Genomic DNA, 19,084 nt, shown 5'->3' with positions numbered 1-19,084 from the left:
TCCTTCCGGACTATCTTCTGTTAATGAGCCTAATCAACACTTGGCCTCATGACTCATTCCCCCATTGTGAGATGCTCCAGCCAGAGGGAGGAACCAAGCATCTCATCGTGGATATAATCTGAGATTCTGAACACCAGAGACAACCTTTCCACTGGATTTCCAGAGGACAGGAGCTACACAGCCACCACTGGACCTTCTGAGGAAGAGCAGGCCCTTTCTACGGGAGCACCACTTCAGAGGACTGCAGCCACCACCCTGCCTAATAGGGAGTCAGGTTGTATCTTCACTCTGTCAGTTTGAACCAGTGTTTTCTTTCAGTTTTTTTTCCTTTTCTTTAATTTCCCCATTGAATTGTTATTCGGACTTGGTGCGTCACACTGGTTTGTTTTCAAACTAGTACACCGGCCTACTGCTTCTGTTACTGTTACTGTAACTACTGCCTTTGATATCAGAGACGCTGTTTGTAATGACTCTTCTGTCTCACCCTTCAATAAACATGAGACTGATTCAGTAACAAATCATCTCAGTGACATCTCGTGCTTACTATAATCCCGGGGCAATCCTGGAAATCCTGATGCAGTACTACTGTCACTTCCCTCCTGCGACTAAACTGAATGCTGTATAAACAATAATAAATATGATAATACTACACTTATATTAAAGATTTATCTACACACCTTCTGTAGAAATTTGCATTTATTCAAGTAAAAAAAAAAACCCACCAAGCAAAAAATCACAATCTCAATTGCAAGAAGCAGGAGAGGTTTTAGAAACAAATTACAGGGGCTTTTTGCCAAGAATTCTGACAGGGAACTGGTATTAGTAGGTACAGATGGTGAAACAGCAGCCACACTGAATTATTCTGTAGTAAGAGTCTGCAGAATTACTGGCTTCAGGATTTTTTGCCTATTTTATACAGTTGAGTCTTTGCTATTTTCAATAAGCCTTAGACTTTTGTATGACATCTGTTATAAGTGATGGGTTTCTAAACAAGAAACCCAAAAACCCCAACAACAAACAAAAAAATCTGACTACATACAAAAAAACAACAACAAAAAACCCAACCCCAAAACAAAATCAAACCCAGTCTACGGATTTTGCAGTAAGAGTTGGTTTTGTTCCTTTTTTCCCCTCTTGTGGGCAGGAATAACATTTTATAACAATGTTCTAGTTTCTTTGTGCCAGATTTAAACTCTTGTAGTGATCTGAAATAAACAACATTCTGGCACAGCTTAGTTTTCAGTCAAATCCCTCTAGGGAAAAGAGTGATTTAACATGAAATGTGTATCCCGTCCTGCTGCTTTCTGTAATCTACTCAGACCAAATGGGGATAAGGAATACTTACTTCACACAAATTAAAATGAGATGTTTTGGCCAAATTTGAACTCCAGTGGAGGTATTTGAAAACGTTACCCATAATCTTACTTTAGTCTCCTAAGTCTGGCTAATAAAAACTTCAAACTTCTCCCATTTATCACTGCTCCAGTTTCTGCCTCCAAATCCATTTTGCTTAACACAGAATATTGTCAGCCTTATAACAAAACCTAAAAATTGAACTAGATGCTGGGTGCTTTCTTGAAAGTGTTCTGAGAGAAAATAGGACTGACAAGTCACATTCATTATCTTAAACTTAAGGAGAACAAGAACAGTGCATATACTTGTTTGTCTCTGAGTGGCTGTAGCTGGGTGAGTGGTACTTTAAAAGAAAAAAAACCCTTTAAAGTGTTTCATACAGTAAACAAAATATCTATCACAACATTTTTAAAGTTTACAGAAATAGAAATAAAAAACCACCGATATGCTTCAGAAGTAGTTACACTGCTCTTATATTTCATGGCATAATGCTTTTACAGATACCATGGAAATCTTCTATGTGCTTTGGCATTAAAAACTTTCAAGAGCCTGTGTTTATTTTAGATAGAAAATATGGGATCCAAGCAATTTCAAATGTTCAGTACTAAACAGAATTATTGGGGGAAGGGAAGCAACACCTGCTTTTCTCTTTTACAATTACTAAAAACCAAAAAAACCCAAAGCTTTTTGAAAGTGTATTGGAAGTAATTATGTGTCATACCTTCTCAAAGGAAAAAAAAAATTGCAAATACTGGTGAGAAAAGAATAAATATAAGGATGTCTATTAACCCTATGCATTTTAGAGATGATGGAAAACTGTGTGATGAACCTTTTGCTAACTCCAAACAACAGAGCATTCTAGAAATAACATGACACTTCACTTCTTCATCGTAGTGAAAATTAAATTACATCTTCAGCAATTTGCAGGTGTCTGCATTTACATTAGTTTATAAGTGTTATTTTATGCTTTAACAGGAGTATGAAGTCAAAATTAGGATTTCCTGGCGTGTTATATAGAAGAGTTCAATAATTTGTGATGAATGTATCTTGTGGATTGGAGTCAGAAAGCTGCTTTCCTATTGACCTAAAATCTTTTTTTATCAGTGTCTATTCTGTGTTTGAGGAAACAGATTTGAGATTTCCCATTTTTCTGGCACATTCTTGCTCTCTCAGTATTATATTCACTGCATTTTTAATAGTATTTTTAATATGAGAAAAATAAGGTGGTTCCTGCTTTGTGTGGCAGATATTTAATTTTTCCTGAGATAAGAGAGCTTGGTTTCTGGCATAATAAATTCTTTCCTTCTTCAGAGTCAGTAACCACTGGGAACCAGAGAAAAACTGGTCAGATAAGCATCTGAACTTGAGTGAGGAACATCCAATAATTTCAAAATTAATTACTCCCGTTTTTAAATCTCTGGGTTTTATCTCTATTCTGTAGTTGTCACACTTCACCTTTTAGTCTTCAGGTACTGTTATACTCTTGGCTGACAGACAGCAGAGCTTTGTTGTTCAATTTCTATGCTCTGAACAAATCACATCTGTGATAATCTAGACAAAAATCACCACATTGTATCCTGTTATAAAACAATCCTGTTATAGCACAGAATTTTCAAAGTTGAAGCCTGGGTGGAACATTTACAAATCAGATAGTCCTTTCTTATACTTCTTTTTCCTTGTCATAATACAATCTGATTTATGATAGTATAGAATTGTGTCTACCAAAATTGCCATACGGAAATGGTTATTTCCATAAAGTCAAACTCAGTAGCTCACAGAGAGGTTTGAGAGTCAATTAATAAAGGATCAAATTCTTGGGGGAGGAAGCATTAAATGCTCTCCAGACTTAGTCGTCCAATTATATCTTATAGGTGCAACTGCATCCTTCCCTCTCTCTTCTTAAAAGATTGGATATTTACATTAAATACCTACTAACCCAAAAGAGAAAGTGAAGATTTTAAAAAACTGATTTTAAAAAATTAACAAAACAAATAAACAACAACAATTGTACCTGCAACCACTGGAGATTTCCTGTCATCCAGAAGTTGAATAGCAGTACTGGCTGTCACCACATTGCTCTTGTTGGCAGTTTCTGTGGGGTGTAGTAAGGGGAAAAAAATTGAAACAATATATTGCAAAATGAGGAAATTGAAGGGTTTTTCCCTAGTTTTAGATAACAGCCTAAGTGGATACAGTGTTCAGAAAACAAAACAGGGAACATCACGATCTCTATGTATGCACAGAACACGCTGGCACCGCCATTTTAAATTCCCCAGCATCCCAAAAACAAGCTTAAAACACTGAAATGAGTCATCAGGTTTTGTCTCCTCTGCTAAAAGGCAGCAAAGGTGACAGCTGGTAGGGCTTCTTAATAATGTGGACATTTATTCTGTTGGACTTTCCCTGCTTAAAATATCTGTTAAAATGTAGTTGTACCTGTGTAAGTATTAAATGAAAAGTGTTACACCACATCTTGGGGTTTTACTTGCAGCCCCATAAAAGACACACCTGGTCAAAGGACCAGTGAAGTAGCTGCAAATTTCAACGCCTATTTCAGATCAATATTTGAGATTAGCTACAAAGCTCACTCCATACTGGCACACTTGGAATCCTTTCAGCACCATGCATGGCTCAGAATTTAGGGAATGACAAAATTATAGACCTGTGCTGAATGGGATTGAATAGACAAAGCTCCCAGGTATTTGTTCAGCAGCTCTTCTGTACCAGAGTGGAAAATGGTCAGCATTAAAAATGTTCTCCTTATCTTCAGCTGTCAGGAAATCTCTTGAGAAAAGAGAGAGAAAGAAAACAATTGTTTTTTGTTGCATGGCACACTATAGTTTCTAGCTTTGAAAGACAAGACAAAACAAAATGCAGCCTTTTACAAAGAAAATGGTTTGGGACAATTTTTCTAATACCGTTTGTTCAACAAAAGAGTTAAATCAAGTCACTAATAATTGTTTGTGACACACAATAACTTTTGTTGTGAAAGACATTAAAAGTACTAAAACCCAGTACCTCTAAGTACCACTAAAATTGTTTTTATTGATGTGTACAAATAAAAATGCTTAGTCTAAAAAGCCTTTTTCTTTCAGCACAATATAAGAACTGTGAGCTGCACAAGGTGGAAAAGGCACTGGAGATTTGGTAGTCTGTTGCCACTGGCATTCACTCTTGAGTAGTGAAAAAAAGGGTAATTTTACAGCCTAAGTTCAAAATACTGTGTAGGGGGTAGTAGTGGACAACTAAATTCTTTATTCCTTAGTAATTTCAGGGAATGTTGACAGAGGAAAATTTATGCCAAGAGCAAATACAGTGTCCACACTATTGTTCTGGTTTTCTGTCTGGATAACAAACTGTAGTGCTGTTGATGTCACCTACTTGTGCAAAAATATTTGTCCTCAGATAAGCACCATAGAGGTTTTCATGCAATAAACTTAGTTTATCATAAAAAAATCAAACACGGATGCTCTTCTATACGCATAATACCTCCACTAGACTACATGTTCTGCAAGGAAAATGGGAAACTCTTATATGATGGGGTCTCCTGGTCACTCTTTCACCCAGTCCAATTCTGTCACTTGGCTTTCTTTAAACACCAAAAATATTTTCCACAACAATGATGCAAAGTCCCTGAAAAAGCCTACAGGTATTTGTTTTCAGGTGGTGTAGTAAAAGGTGTAGCATATCCATAATTCTGCTCTGAAGAAGAGAGATGTGAGGCTGGGAGTGTCTGTGCAGGGAAAGCAAATTTATGGGCTACAGGTGTAAAATAGTTCATTGTTCCAAAAGTTCCAGTCAAAGAAAGAATTTAAGGAATCCTAGGAAATCTTTCTAACTGGTTCTGTGTGAAGAAACAGTAGATGGACTGCATAAAAACAAACAATTCTTTCTCTCTTTTCTTATCTGGCTGCCAGGCACAGTTTGTTACTTACTGGTTTGTCAGCTGCTCTGGGCCCACAAACAGGTTGATACGAGAGAGTCCAGTCCGTGTCCCAAGGAAGGCAACTTCCACTCCCTTGTCAGAGTTTCTGAAACAGTGCAGAACACAAGCAAAGATAATGCTTCAGACAGTAAACAGATAAAGCTGCATTGCTGTCACAGAAAGCACAAGGGTAGAGATTTTTGAGAGATTATTGAGAGCATAATTTCCTTATTTATTGATTTACTCTTAAATGTTGTTTTTTAAGTTATAGTCATCTGGGTTTTGAATAGTATGCAATGTAAAAATGCTGTTTAGAATGAGAATCCCTAAAAAGCCAAACACAATAAATTTTGCAGGATTTTTAGGGAGAGTTTACATAGAAGCCATAGAATAAAGAGGTGTGGCATAGCTATATACGAACTATTTAATAACCACTGACACACAGTGATTCTGAGATGGGCAGGAATTCCAGATCTTTCTCCCAGTCCGTGCAATATTTCTGTGGTATATTTTTGCTTCAAGTCATAGGTGTGACTATTGCTCAGGTAAGCAAACATATTTAAAACAGGTAGCTGAGAGTCAAACTTAGGACAGGCTTTAGCCTTTAGAACTCGAGAAAAAAACGTGCCAGATATCTCAGACAGAACTCTGCTGCTGCACTGTTATCAGTACCAAACTATTTTAAAATTAATTCTTGTGTGACTGCAAGAACTTCAGTCCCATTACCACAAAGCCAGGGACAAGAGCCATTTTATTGTTTCACATTAATGAGACAGAATGAAGCAAAGTCAGAATCTGAAAGGGCATCAAAAGTCTCCCACTGGCATCATTCCACAGCTGTCCTTGTGTTTACTGGATCTGTTATTTCATTGTGTAGGAGGATTCAAAGACACCTTACACCTCTCGATGTCCACAGTATGTTAGCATGCAACAAATTCTTATCTTTATCTTCTCAGAGAAGGCTGGATAACTCTTTGATGAACCAGATCTTATCATGTTGCTTTTATTCATTCAATATGAGTACATGCAGTACAGCAACGTATTTTTTCGTTCATCTTTTATAAAATGGTTGAAATTTAGCAAAATCTAAACAGGATAATCTCCAGAATTGCCTTTCAACCACAGTATTTCATGCAAACTGAGAAGATTAACACCTGTATAACATGGATAAAAACTTGTTACTTAACATGTTAGTACATCATAGCATAAATTAGTAAAGTATATATAAACTCTGAAAAGGACTGGCTAATGTCCTGATTCTCCCTAACAGAAACCTAGATCCCAGGTAGTTCTGGAAAATAAACAAATCGAGGATTAAAGAAATTATTTATCAGTGCAAGTTTTTCTATATTTAACTTTTTCTGAGGCAAAATACCAATTGCATCAATAATTTTGGTAAATTTTGCATTAAATTTTTCAAGTACCCTTTGTTAAAAATACACAGAACTGTAAGTTGCAGTTAGTGTACAATGTCACTGGTTTTACTGTGGAAATTGGGTAACCTTTCAGCTAATCCTCATGACATACAATGCAAGATAAACACTTCAGATTGAACTCAGACTTGGTGGTATTTAGCATCAAAGAGATAGTATAATATTTTTATGTATATCAGGATTTGTTAAACATTCCACCAATTCCTTAATGTAACTATTAAAAATACACCCATGACTGATACATAACGATGGACACAAAGATCACTTACTCTGATTTATTCAATGCTAGACTGGTCCAATAGGCTTCAATTGGTGCACTCACAACTGCATCAAACAAAACTTCCTGGATCAATTCTTTATCACCTATTACAATACAATAAAAGCAGTAAATGTATGGTCGTATAAAGATCAAACAGCAGGCTTTTCTTACATTTTGCTATATTTTATCTGTGATGTGCTTTCAAACATTTTGCACTATGAAGTGTTTACTATGTTATATTACATGGAATTTTACCACAATGCAGTTTTTCCCCCACAATTTCATTGCATTGGCAACAATTCTAGATTAAAAATCAAACAATGATCCTGCACTTCATGTAACTCATTCATGAATATACTATCTAATGCTCATGTCTGCATGTGCCATAAGGTTACAAGTACATCTAGTAACACTCACAAAAAGCTCTGCATTTCTGCAAACATACAGAATATGCACCTATCTGAATTTTTTATTCTGCTTTGCAGTTCAGAAAGGCTAATTGCCTACACATCCTCCCTAAAATACCCATGAAATATCTGGTAAATTCTTTAGAAGTGTGATCCGAGGATTGATTCAGATCAGTCCTATTCACTTTATAAAACCTCACGGAGTGATAATTTTGCATAGTACAGCTACATTATCTGAACAGAAACTTGAATGTTTGGTACAGGCACATAGTTTACTGTAAAAGTCGGAAATTTGTATCACAATTAATACTGCTACTACTAATAATGCATAATTAATACTAATAAATAATAATATCTTTATTGATACCCTGGAAAAAGCTCAAAACCAATTGAAATTGCAAAGCAACGTCAGCTAAGCAATCCTATCTCAAATCCTCGCTGGTTAAATTGAGTAGCTTTGCATTTTGTAGAAGGTTAAGTATGACAGTTTTTAGCTGGGCTGCAGCCTGCAGATCCATGTCTAACAAAATACTTGCATTGGAGCAGGGGCTCTTTTCCTGTGAGGTAGCGTTTAATTGCTTCTAGCTGAGTCATCTGCCGGTGCTCAGGGTGTAAGTCAGTGTTGCAATAGGACCTGTGAACACGTTGTCAAAACAATAAAAAGTTATCTGTACAAGCATGATCTCTCTTTGTCTTTGAACATAAAGGATTGGGCTCTGCAAGCACAAACAATATGAAACCGAGAAGGGTAATAGACACTAATTTCATGCTTTATTTAAGGCTTACCATTCATCTGCTAAAGATACATCAGGGTGTTCTAAATCATGTAAACCTGTAACAGGAATAATAATGGGTTATTTAGGGAGAAGTCTGGGTAACAGATGGTTATTTGCATACACTCCATAACATAAACCCTTCTTGGAAAGTGCATTATTACCATAACGAAATAAATCACAGTAAACTATGTTTAAATACACTTTAGGGTCTAACAGACTAGCAAAACTAGTTTAATCAGATCTAAAACTGAAAAGGTAAGAAAAAAATTTTTGTGCTGATATGTTTAACTTATATGAGTTATTCACATAATATATTTAAAGTTTAGAAGAAAATTTGAGCAAAGACAAATGCAAAATGGGAACAGACTCCTGTTCATATTCCCTCATTCTCTTTGGCCAGTAAAGTTCTATATGCTAAAATACACACTTTTCATTTCATGGGAGTTGTTCTCCTTCTCTAATAAAGAAAAAAATCATTAAGAACAATTCCCTCAAAACCTAAGCACACAGCCCATGAACACAAACAGCAATTTATGGGATCATTCAGAAAAGGTTTTTTGTACTAACAGGTCACACAAATGCCTGTAAATAAGAACTATATCATTAGTTATATAGCACAATAAAAATGTACTTTGGCAATTTTAAAAACTCTTAAAACATTTATCAATAGACAATAAGCAAATAGGGTTCGGCAGGCATCTGGGTTTAACCCCCCAGAGTACACAACGAACAAGGACAGAGCAACAGTGACTAAGGCAGGCAGGGAAGCCAAAACAGGAATTAGAACTGTGGTCCCTGGGGAGGACAGTGAGGTGAAGTGAGAGAGAATCAGTGAAGAGTGGGAGAGAAGGAACAGTTAGTTATGGTTACGTTAACATTTCTGGGGCTGCATCTGGGACTCAGACTGGCTGAGATGTGCGGCTGGATTAAAGAACATCAGTGAGAGGTATGTTTGGAACAGTCTGGGGAATGAGTAGCTCCAAGCCTCATGCTGTGCCTTTTTTGTACTTGCTGTGCAGGTACTTGAACCTCAATGAACTTCTTTTTATACCTCTCCTGAGTACAAGAACATATTCATGCCCCAAAATACAGTCAAGGAACAAAGCCCTGAACAAATTAACTGTCTTAACATCACTGACAAAACAAGAAGAAGAACCAGAAATAGAGACTTCAGCATAAAATCTGAAAGCTTTCCTCTACTGAAACAGCTTTTGTTCAGCAGCTTCTAAAATTTTCAACCCTCCCTTCAACCTGCTGAAATGCCTCCACACTTCCTTCATCTTCAGAAACTTTCTTGCTGAACAATTTTATCACCACACACAGTTGACTCCTCCATTCATTTAGTTGGGGATTTAAGCAAAACCAAAGAACAGGTCATTCCCTGGGTACCTCTACTGCTATTATAAACATGTAAATCCTTGTAGATAATGTACAAAACAGTTGTGCTGTGAAAGATTTCACAATGTATAGTCTGTGAACAAAACCAATAGCCATTACTGTGTTAGTTGTTACTTCATTCAGAAAACACCACAAATTATTAACATTGGCCATGAGTTTTTCTCTGGAACATTGAGAGAGGAGGATGGAAGATGATTCCATTTAAAGAAGATTCACAAACAGTCTGAGTATGCTTAAAATCCTGTGAAGCAAAAGATCTTTAAAGAAAAAAGAAAAAAAGAAAAATCTAATTCCCTTATGGAATCTGCAGACTAATGTACAAGCTTTAGGAACTACCAAATCAACAATAAAACTACTGTGTAAGCCACATGAGAAGGTAGGTACCTTACCTTCTTCTACAGTTACGTTCCCTCTGAAGAAGTATTTTCCATGTCCTCTAGAGAGAGCCACACCTAAACTGTGCAGAGAAATAAAGCAGACCTTGAAATCTGTGAGACAAACAGCAGACATTCAGAGCTATTTTCATTTTGAACGTTTCCAGCTTGTGTACTATGATTAACTTAAAACTGTTTGTTTCCAAACCCTCACCAATTATATTTATTGTTCAATTAGTTGCTTCAATGATGTCTCAGTTCTGATGTGCCTGCAACAATTGGCTGTATTTATGTGTGCTTAGAGGTGCAGTAAACCATTATTCCCTGGCAAACTAATAAATGAGCCCCTCTTAGCTCACTGCTGCTCACCCAGCATGAGATTTCTTCAGCTGAGCCTTGAACATGTTCATGGCCTTACAATGAAGGAGGTATTTTTTGTAAATCAGACTAAGCTGTTGAGAAACTACAGAAATGTGGGAATTGATGAAGCTACTGAGAAGAAAAGAATTTCAAATGTGTCTCCTCCTGGACAAATTTTTTCTGTGTTTCATATTTTTAGTTAGTATAGCTCTTTTGTATTGACTTCAGTTTCATAAATTCTCAACAGTTATATGCTGTGTTTTGGTCTGGTTTTCAGTCTACCATTTAAAACATCCAAGTTTAATGAAGAGGCTGGGGGATCCCATGCCTCTGCTATTGAACAAAAACGTGGAATACCTTGTGGCATTCACTCATTCATTGAAGGGGATTATCCTGGGCTAGGAATCTGCTGGCAATCAGCAAGACTGCAAATGCATGGGCTGATACTTGAAGGACACATAGAGGCAACAAATCCAAGAGCACACAAGCTGCAATGAACAGCTCAGTCTGGGAAAGGGCTGAACACTAAACATCTTTGACACTACATTGTATATTTTAATAAGTGGTACCCCTGCAGTTGTCCTAAACCTGTACAACAACCCAAAACTAGATACATAACATGTTGGAAAAACCAGAACTGTTTTCCTAACTATATTTCTGTCCTTAGCACCATAACTGGCACTACAGGCATGTATGTAGCCCCATTTCTGTTTTCTTAATAGTGCAAGAGTGTCAGTGCCAAAGAAAAACAAATAAACAAACAAACAAGAAAAACAAACAGCAACCACAAAAAACTCCACAAAATACAAACCAAGCAAAAAACCCACTGAGTAATACCACCCATGAGTAAATTTTAACATGCATTAGAGGTCAGAGAAATGTGCTTATAATTTCTCTGTGGGATAATGTAGCTCAGGTTATGTGAAACTGTTCCATTGAAGAAAATTTCAGTTGAGTATCACAACTGCCAAACTCCTACCTTAAGTGCAAGGTACAGTTAGTGGGTTATTTCTAGTTCAAATATGAGCATTTTTAAAGTGACTACCCATTTTTCTTTTCCTTTCTTTTTTTTACTCCTCATATGCATGCCAAAATTGCCGACTTACTCGGTTTTAGTTATACAAATACACTGAAGGTAGTTCAGAGAAAGAAAACATCCAAACCTCAAATTGGAAGTGAAATACTATCCCATTTTACATTACATTCTTGTTGTGGGGAAAAAAAAAATAAAATGGGGCTCAAGATGCAGTTACTTAAATGGATTATAGTATTTATAGCTCTCCAAGTACCTGCGAAAGCCTTTCGTTCAATGTAAACCTCAACTGAATATTTTTTCAATGAAACGTAAGCCATGACAAACACTGTGAGTTTGCCTGTGTGAGCTTGCACAAACTTTCCATCCCTGGAAAAGCTGAAAGGAATGCTGGTAGGCTCCTATTCCTTGCAGTTTCCAGCATTGTCCAGGGATATTTCACTGTCAGCTTTTGCTGATGAGCTTTTAATGAGTTCACAAGCTCTGTATAAGCACAAATCCAATGAGTCAGATGAAACATCCATTTATTATGGCCGGCTCTACCTGAATGGAGTACCCTTGATGTCTGTGTAATAGTAGTCATTTGTCATCACCAGTACCCGCTTCTAGATTCAGAACAAGTCAGAAAGGGAGAGGGGAAGAAGTTAGTTTGCTATAAGAAATTTATAAAAAAATCAAGTGGTCAGTCACTGACAAAATTAGAAGCAATGTTTACATTCAGTGAGCAAAAAAATATATACTGCAGGGAACCATATTTATAGCAACCTTAAAAATAATTTTAAAAATTATCTGTTTGCTTTAAATTTAGTTGGAATAATATTTTAGACATTGTACCCCTTTGTCCACTGTCTTCTTCACTTCCATGGAGAATTTTCCTGTTTTCCGGTTCACCATTGCATTTCGGAGCTGAAATGAAGGAAATGTGTGTCAATTCCTTTATTTGCATTTTCTGTAATCCTTTTATCTCTGAGCTCTCCAGTACACTCATTTAGCCTAAGTAGTACTCAATTTTCTTAATTTCTTCGTTTTCCATAGTTTTACTACAAACTGAGGAACTCACTCACAGATTTTATTAGTTTCTGTATAGGCCAAGGCTCCTGCCATACAATTTTAAGCTAAGGTACATAAGATAGGAGCTCTCAGCATCCTTCATAGTAAAATAGTTTTATGTGTAGTAATCTGGATTTTATTTGGGATGAACAGTGTAACTGACTACTATTCCGCAGTTCCTGCATGGGAAGGCAAGAACTAGCCTCCCAGCTGGATTTAGCTGGTTAGACCAGGGCCCAGTGTTTAAATACATCAACTATGACACAGATAATAAGAAAAAAAAAAGGAGAAAACCCCACTTATCTTACACTATTTATTCTGTTTAAGAATCTACATTGGACTGCATCCTTAACAAGCACCAGAAACTTCATCCTAACTGCATCAAAAATTAACATTAGCCCACAAAAACCAGAATGACAGCCCAAATGATATTTGATCAGTAACATAATTCAGTGGAAACACACAGCTAGAGTGCTCTGCAATTCCCTCTGGTTGCCCATTGGTGTCCAGGCACCCTTTGCAAGGTAATAAACTTTAGCGCTGTAGTGCAAGCCCTAGGTCAGTCACAACTTTAACAATTGGCCTGGACCTCTCCCTCTCAGAGTCGTCCAAAAGACATTTTAAATCCCCTTCAAAAACATATTTCATTGCTTTATAAGCAAAAAATTCAGGGAAGCTAGGGAAAACAGAAAACAAATGGAAAAGGGTTTATACATAATGATTTACCTGCTTCTCTGCAAGTTAAATCTGTTACTTTTTAGATCACCACAAACACTTTTTTCTCTGCATGAGGTACACACTCCCAAACCTGGGAGCTGCAAAGTCCCTGGCCCATCATCCCTAAAATCTCTTCCCCTAGCACACCTTGTTGCTCCCTAGGAAAGAAGAGTCTTCCTCCCAAAGGACACACAGCCTCTCTCTTAGGTGAACGTGCCATGATGACAAAAAGGAGTAATAAACCCCACAACCATCTCCCGGGTCTGTAAGCCAAAATGACCAGCAGTGTCCCCAGGGATGAGGACAGGCCACCCCAGCACAACTGGTCTGAGGTCAGGGTCTCTGGGCTGAAACTGAAGAAAGGCAAGATATGTTTTTTGAGAAATCCTCAGCCTTAGGATTTTGACTTTGTCTACCTATCAGTTCAGGACTTCAGGGAAGAAATAAAAAGGTTGCTGTTTAACAGTTACACCATCCATAAATGGAAATATTTCATTTGAACACTCTTAGATTTACTAATGGAAGAGGTGAGTTATTTTACTTGTTATGGGAAAAAGCACCTATAGATCTTTTGAAGCTGTAATCCTTATTACAATTTGAAAATTGCACTATTACTAATCAATGCAGCATTTAAAATGCTGGAAAATATTGACAAAATGAGATTTTTATGCCTCTTCTATTGCTTATCTATCTGAACACAATTTTGAACATCATGTTCTTGCTGAATAAGCATCTCCTGTTCTACAGTGCCTCATGCCAGATTGAGCAATTCAGTCGAGGTTTAATGAGAATTTGTGAAGACAAGACATATCAGTGCACTCTGCAGGCTTCCTGAGTTAGTATGGAGGGAAAAGAGAATGACCAAACTTGCCAGTGAAATATCTCACAAACAAGTTGATCATGGTTGACCTATCAAAAACTGCAAACTTTGCAGCTCTTTAAATTTAATTCTAGGGCATCTAGATTTGAATTAACAGTCTTACTCTTCTGTCAATGAGTATAAAAGAATAATTTTTAGCTGGAGGCATATATAAAATAAACCATATATTTTACTGTAGATTTTTTTTTTAACAATACATAATAGGCAATTCTGGAAATAGTTTCCTATTTTAAGTTTTGTGGTTTTGGACTTGGAGAGCTGGTCTTAATTAACCATCTACTTTCTAACATTTACAGAACAGTTCCATTTATCTTTAACATGGTTTTCATTTTTCTCCTATTGGTGCCTGCAGTTGTCTAAGACCCATTCCTCCCACAAGCCTCAGGCAAGTCATAGATTTACTAAAAGGATCTCCAAATTCTCAGTAGTGTTTAAGATCAAGTCTGCATGTAGGATTTAGAGTTTTAGTCTTTTTTTTTTTTTTTTTCTGCTTGCTGTGATTGCATTTCTTGGCTTTGTAATCCGGTTTCTCAGCTCTTCTGTAGTTTCCTCTCCCTCCTCAAATGCATAAAATAGGTACTGCCTCAGTTGGCTTGAAGCCCCAAAACCTTCATTCATGGTCTTTCTTTATTTGGGAAAAAAATATTTCATTCAGCTAGAAATTATAATAGAACCATTTTAAGTAAGTTAATGAGAAAAAGGTTTCTGTCCAAATTGAAACTTCTCCTCTTTGGTACTGTGTATTTGCAAACTTTGCTGGAAGACACTGCTAACTTAACAAGCTCATGCTGAAATTTCTGTTTCTAATAAAGTGTCTTAACAGCAAGATAGCAGGTATTGTTAACCTGGAAAATGAGCTGATATATTTATGACAACAATATTTCGTGGTGAAAAAAATTCTAACCTTAGTGTGGCCACCTTTTCCTTATTGGATCACTGGAGAAAACCTATGTCTTCAGTTCTCAGAGTAATAAGCATTATTGCTCCTTCAACAAAATATCTTTCAATCAATTCCTAGCAATTCAGTTTCACTGCTGTAGTATGAGATCATTCTATATTCTTGGAAAACTATGTAACCATTAAATTAATGTGGCAAAAAGTAAGAAAATGTCTTAATCAGCTTCTACATAAGTGTTTCATGGGAGAAAAATATACCAGTAGTAGTCTATGTTATTAAAAGCAGTTATATGAATACATTAATTCTTTTGCTCTGCAGTTGAATAAACAATGCTTTACTACCCAAGCTTGGAAAAAATCAAGAACATCAAATCCAAGGCCTTGGGTGAAGCAGAGCCACATGTAGCTTGTTTCTGTTTTACAATTAAAACTTCATTTTTAAGAAATGTGTTTTATTGGTGAAAGGAAAAGATTCAGATGTAATGTATGCATATATTTTCATCAAAATGTGAAATAAAAATTTTGCACCCTTAAGACAGACAAAACTCAATTTTTGTTAGAAATTTTCAGAAAAAGTGACGCAGCTTAGGGGTGTCAGTCAAAGGCAGTACTTAGAGAGAGCTGAATCTGGACTTTCATGTGTACTCAGATAGGATCTCAACTACAAATAAAACTTGATTTTCAGTGTCACCAAGATAGCTCAATATTCCATTATCTAAACCACTGAACTTCTACTAAGTTATAAGATTAACTTCTACTAAGATATAAGATTAAAAACGAGGGATTAAAAATGTGAAAACCAAACAGAAGAAATAATGGAAGAAATATAAAGAAAAAAAGAAGACAAACCAAAGAGAAATAACAAGAAGAAAAATCATGAAGGTTTAAAATCTGTGTGTAAGCACAGCAATAACATTTGAAAGGAAAGAGGAAATTTTAAAAGGTCATTAGTAGAGAAACTGGTTGAGTAATACTGATCAAAGATAAGAGGAAAAGCAGGGTATAAAACATGAGGCCAATGAGATTGCCAAGACTGCAGAAAGCTGCTACAATATATGAAAATCTTATGAGGAAACCTTAAATAGTGTGTGCACGGAAAATGACACAAAGCTATAAAAACGTTGAAAAAGTTTGTGTGTGCACTCCAACAGAAAACTTCAACCTAGGAAGTGAAATGGCCTCTGAGGAGAGGCTGAGGACAATCTATCACCTGGTGAAACAGACGTTGCTTAAAACGTAGATGAACTGTTTCACTATTCACAAAGGGGGTGGAGAGAGAGAGGAATGCAAGATATATATTTTGTAAGGGAGAAAGAAAATATAGACTTATGTCAGAACAGGGATCAAGAAATTAGGACATCTGAAGACTGACAAGACTCCAGGGGCTGCTGTACGTGATCCATCCCAGATTTCGGAAGGACATGACAAAGTAAATATGGGAACCTTCAGTGGATGTATTCAAACCTCTCTGGAAAAGCAGAGGTAGAGGGACTTGAGAGAAGCTAACACAGGACTGATATTTGAGAAGGGATCGAGGAGGCATCTATGAAAAATACAGACATGCTAGTCGTGACTTTGGCAGGCAGGACCTTATGGGAAAAACTAAATTATGGGACAGAAAGACGAACACCTGGAAAGTTACGATTTAATTAGGGACAGTCAGCACAGATTCACACAAAACGAATCATGCCTAACAAATCAGATTTATTGAGGAAGTGACAGAAAGAACAGGCAAAGGTTAAGCCATGGACATAAGGAAAGCTTTTGAAACAGTACTGCAAAAAGACTAAGCCTGAAAGGTAAGAAAGAGTAAGATAAAGAGTGAACTACAGGGTAGATGGAGTACTGAAAAATGAGGTTAATGGAAAGCATTGTGTGATAGACACAGAATTTATGCTCCTGCAGCTACCCATGTGTCTGAAATTAGAGTTTGGAGTGAAACTCTGCTCTGCACACAGCTCAAAGAATCCAATTTTGTTTATTCATTTTTTGACTTTGTACATTAAGTAAAACACCCCCCATTACTTCCATTAAGGAAAGAAGGATGTCATGGAAAGAAGATCAACTCATTTCTGAGTTTCAGCGGTTGTCTGGGCCAGCTCTAAGGAGACATTATATTCCTGTTTCTAGGGCTATATTTGCTATCCAGCACAAATACACAATGGGATGTATGGAGACTGCAAAGGTGATGAGTTTTACCAAAAATACAAAGAGTCTGTGTTTGTGGTATAGGCATATGTACGGAAGAAGCAATACAAAACAGTTATAAAATTCTGAACGAAATAAAAGGGACTATTGTCCTTCCCTTCCTGAGAGCAGTCAGGTGGCCTCTCTAATGACTACTTAAACAGTTTCCAGGTACAGTAGTGGGATGCAACAATGTCTTCTGACAGGGTTTTAAAGCAACACATCACTTACCACATCATCTCTGTCTTCCCACTCAACCTCAGAAAGATCCACACTACTGTAGTTGGGCTTTCTTCGTTTCTTCCCCTCTTCATACTGGTATAAAAAAGGTGAAATATTTAGCACATCCTGTTTTATTTGCACAACAATTTTTGCATCAGAATATTTAAAAAGTTTCTGAATGCATGCTGACGGTAAACAATACACTCAGCTGTAAGTAGCTTAATTCACACAAAGCGCACCATACTGCTGCATCAGTGTTCCCTGTGAACTAAAAACCTACATCACATGATTATTTGCATGACCTCTTGCCATGATGCAGAGCTTTTCTTGATGGACACACAGGGAGGTCAAACTCAGCTGTTGTAACTTCTTCTTCTCATATGGAAAATACATGAGACCTTGGATCTTGCAGTTTATGTTAAATAGCTCCAACTGGCTCTTTCAGCTGTACAGGAAGTTATATTTACTGTAATCTTATCAACAAAATGTTTACCCATTTCACTTCAAACAAGATAAGATGCAAGTCTTTGGGAAGTATGGTGTTAACATTTGCTGATACCTCATTTTATCTACAAGGGGGAAAGTAACATACTACTAATGATAATGTAGGGGATTTTATCACTACTCACTGTTACGCTGTAAATCGCACATTTAAAATAAACATTCTTGTGACAAATTAATTTGACACCGAGGTGTTTATAACGTGGGAAATTCTGCCCTCTGCTGAACATTCAAAATCAGCCTATTAGTGTAACCACACAAACCTGGCTTTGGGGAAGAAAAAAGTATTTAGGAAGACCTGTGAAGAAAGATCCTGACCAGTTAAGTAAAATTAGGAAACTACATTTGAAAAAAAATTAAAACTGGGAGAGGATTGGCATAAGGTGAAATCTGGTCTTCTATCAAGAGAAACCACAAGTCTTTTTATGAAGTATGACAGGAGATATTGGGATGCTGTGAAATATCCCCAGATTGCTTTTGTGACTCCTCAGCAGCATCAGAGAAGGAGACAAACTGTACCTGCAAAGCAATATAGATATGGTTGATTCTCATTCCTCAGGCCAGGACCACCTACACCATAAACCAAACCTGTCAGTGTTTGAGACAAGCAATTCATCACCACAACCAGTGGCGTGGGCACTTTCAATCATGTTCTGCAGAGTACAGAAAGACCAAGGGAAAACCTTGCTGTCTGAGCATTAAGAAGGTTGTTCCCATCCTGACTTTTCCCTCCCTGAATTAAAAATTCTCATATAAATCCCACAGTTGCTTTTGTAAACCACAATACTTAAAAATAGGAACAACATAAATCTTCCTGAACAGAAAACCTTTAAAAATATTGAGTATAGCATCATAAACACAAAGAGATTCTGAGATACTGGTAGCACTGTAAAATTTCTGCTAGCATTGTCTTCACTGAGCTTCTTTAATTTTTACTCAGAAAAAATTGGATACTCCAATTTTTCTTACAGACAGTTCCTTTAGGAAATTCTGTGGGATAAAATCCCAAGTCAATTCTCATTCTTTTGAATAAAAAAAATCCCAGAAACTCTGTTGGTGTAAGTTTTGAGAAGCGATGCAGATGCTACTGAAAAGTGTTTCATGTGCTTTTCTTGCCCTCTGCTAAAATCCACTATTCTTTTAAGAAGGTTGTCTACTTCTCACCTACAACTATTCAACAGATGGGTAGGGAGATGTAAAGAACTTCTGCTTTCAGTACATGCCTATACACCGGACTTTGAATTCTGGCAGCTCAGTTCTACAATTAATTCTTGCTACCTGTCAGCCCTGACAGCCAGAGACATAACTATAC

At 36.8% G+C, this 19,084-nt stretch overlaps 1 protein-coding gene across 6 annotated transcripts in view; it reads right to left on the bottom strand.

Moving 5' to 3' along the window:
- The window catches only part of CACNA2D3 (calcium voltage-gated channel auxiliary subunit alpha2delta 3), a 398,259-nt gene that overhangs the window by 80,215 nt on the left and 298,960 nt on the right, over nt 1-19,084 (bottom strand). For all 6 annotated transcript variants that reach the window (XR_001861410.1, XM_017732417.1, XM_017732420.1 and 3 more), the window contains 10 exons: nt 17,281-17,364; nt 12,153-12,224; nt 11,862-11,923; nt 9,941-10,008; nt 8,164-8,209; nt 7,914-8,011; nt 6,981-7,074; nt 5,289-5,384; nt 4,016-4,137; nt 3,365-3,445 (listed from right to left, as the gene is read on the bottom strand). Coding sequence is in view for 5 of the 6 variants with exons in the window: in XM_017732417.1 (XP_017587906.1) it covers nt 3,365-3,445; nt 4,016-4,137; nt 5,289-5,384; nt 6,981-7,074; nt 7,914-8,011; nt 8,164-8,209; nt 9,941-10,008; nt 11,862-11,923; nt 12,153-12,224; nt 17,281-17,364 (823 nt within the window). In the remaining variant the exon portion in view is untranslated. The remainder of the gene's footprint in view (nt 1-3,364; nt 3,446-4,015; nt 4,138-5,288; nt 5,385-6,980; nt 7,075-7,913; nt 8,012-8,163; nt 8,210-9,940; nt 10,009-11,861; nt 11,924-12,152; nt 12,225-17,280; nt 17,365-19,084) is intronic.

This window comes from Corvus brachyrhynchos, unplaced genomic scaffold (genome assembly GCF_000691975.1).
Source record: "Corvus brachyrhynchos isolate BGI_N302 unplaced genomic scaffold, ASM69197v1 scaffold4, whole genome shotgun sequence".
Taxonomy (NCBI): domain Eukaryota; kingdom Metazoa; phylum Chordata; class Aves; order Passeriformes; family Corvidae; genus Corvus; species Corvus brachyrhynchos.
The sequence above is the reverse complement of the archived record's forward strand: the minus strand, read 5'-3'. Positions and strand labels throughout refer to the sequence as shown.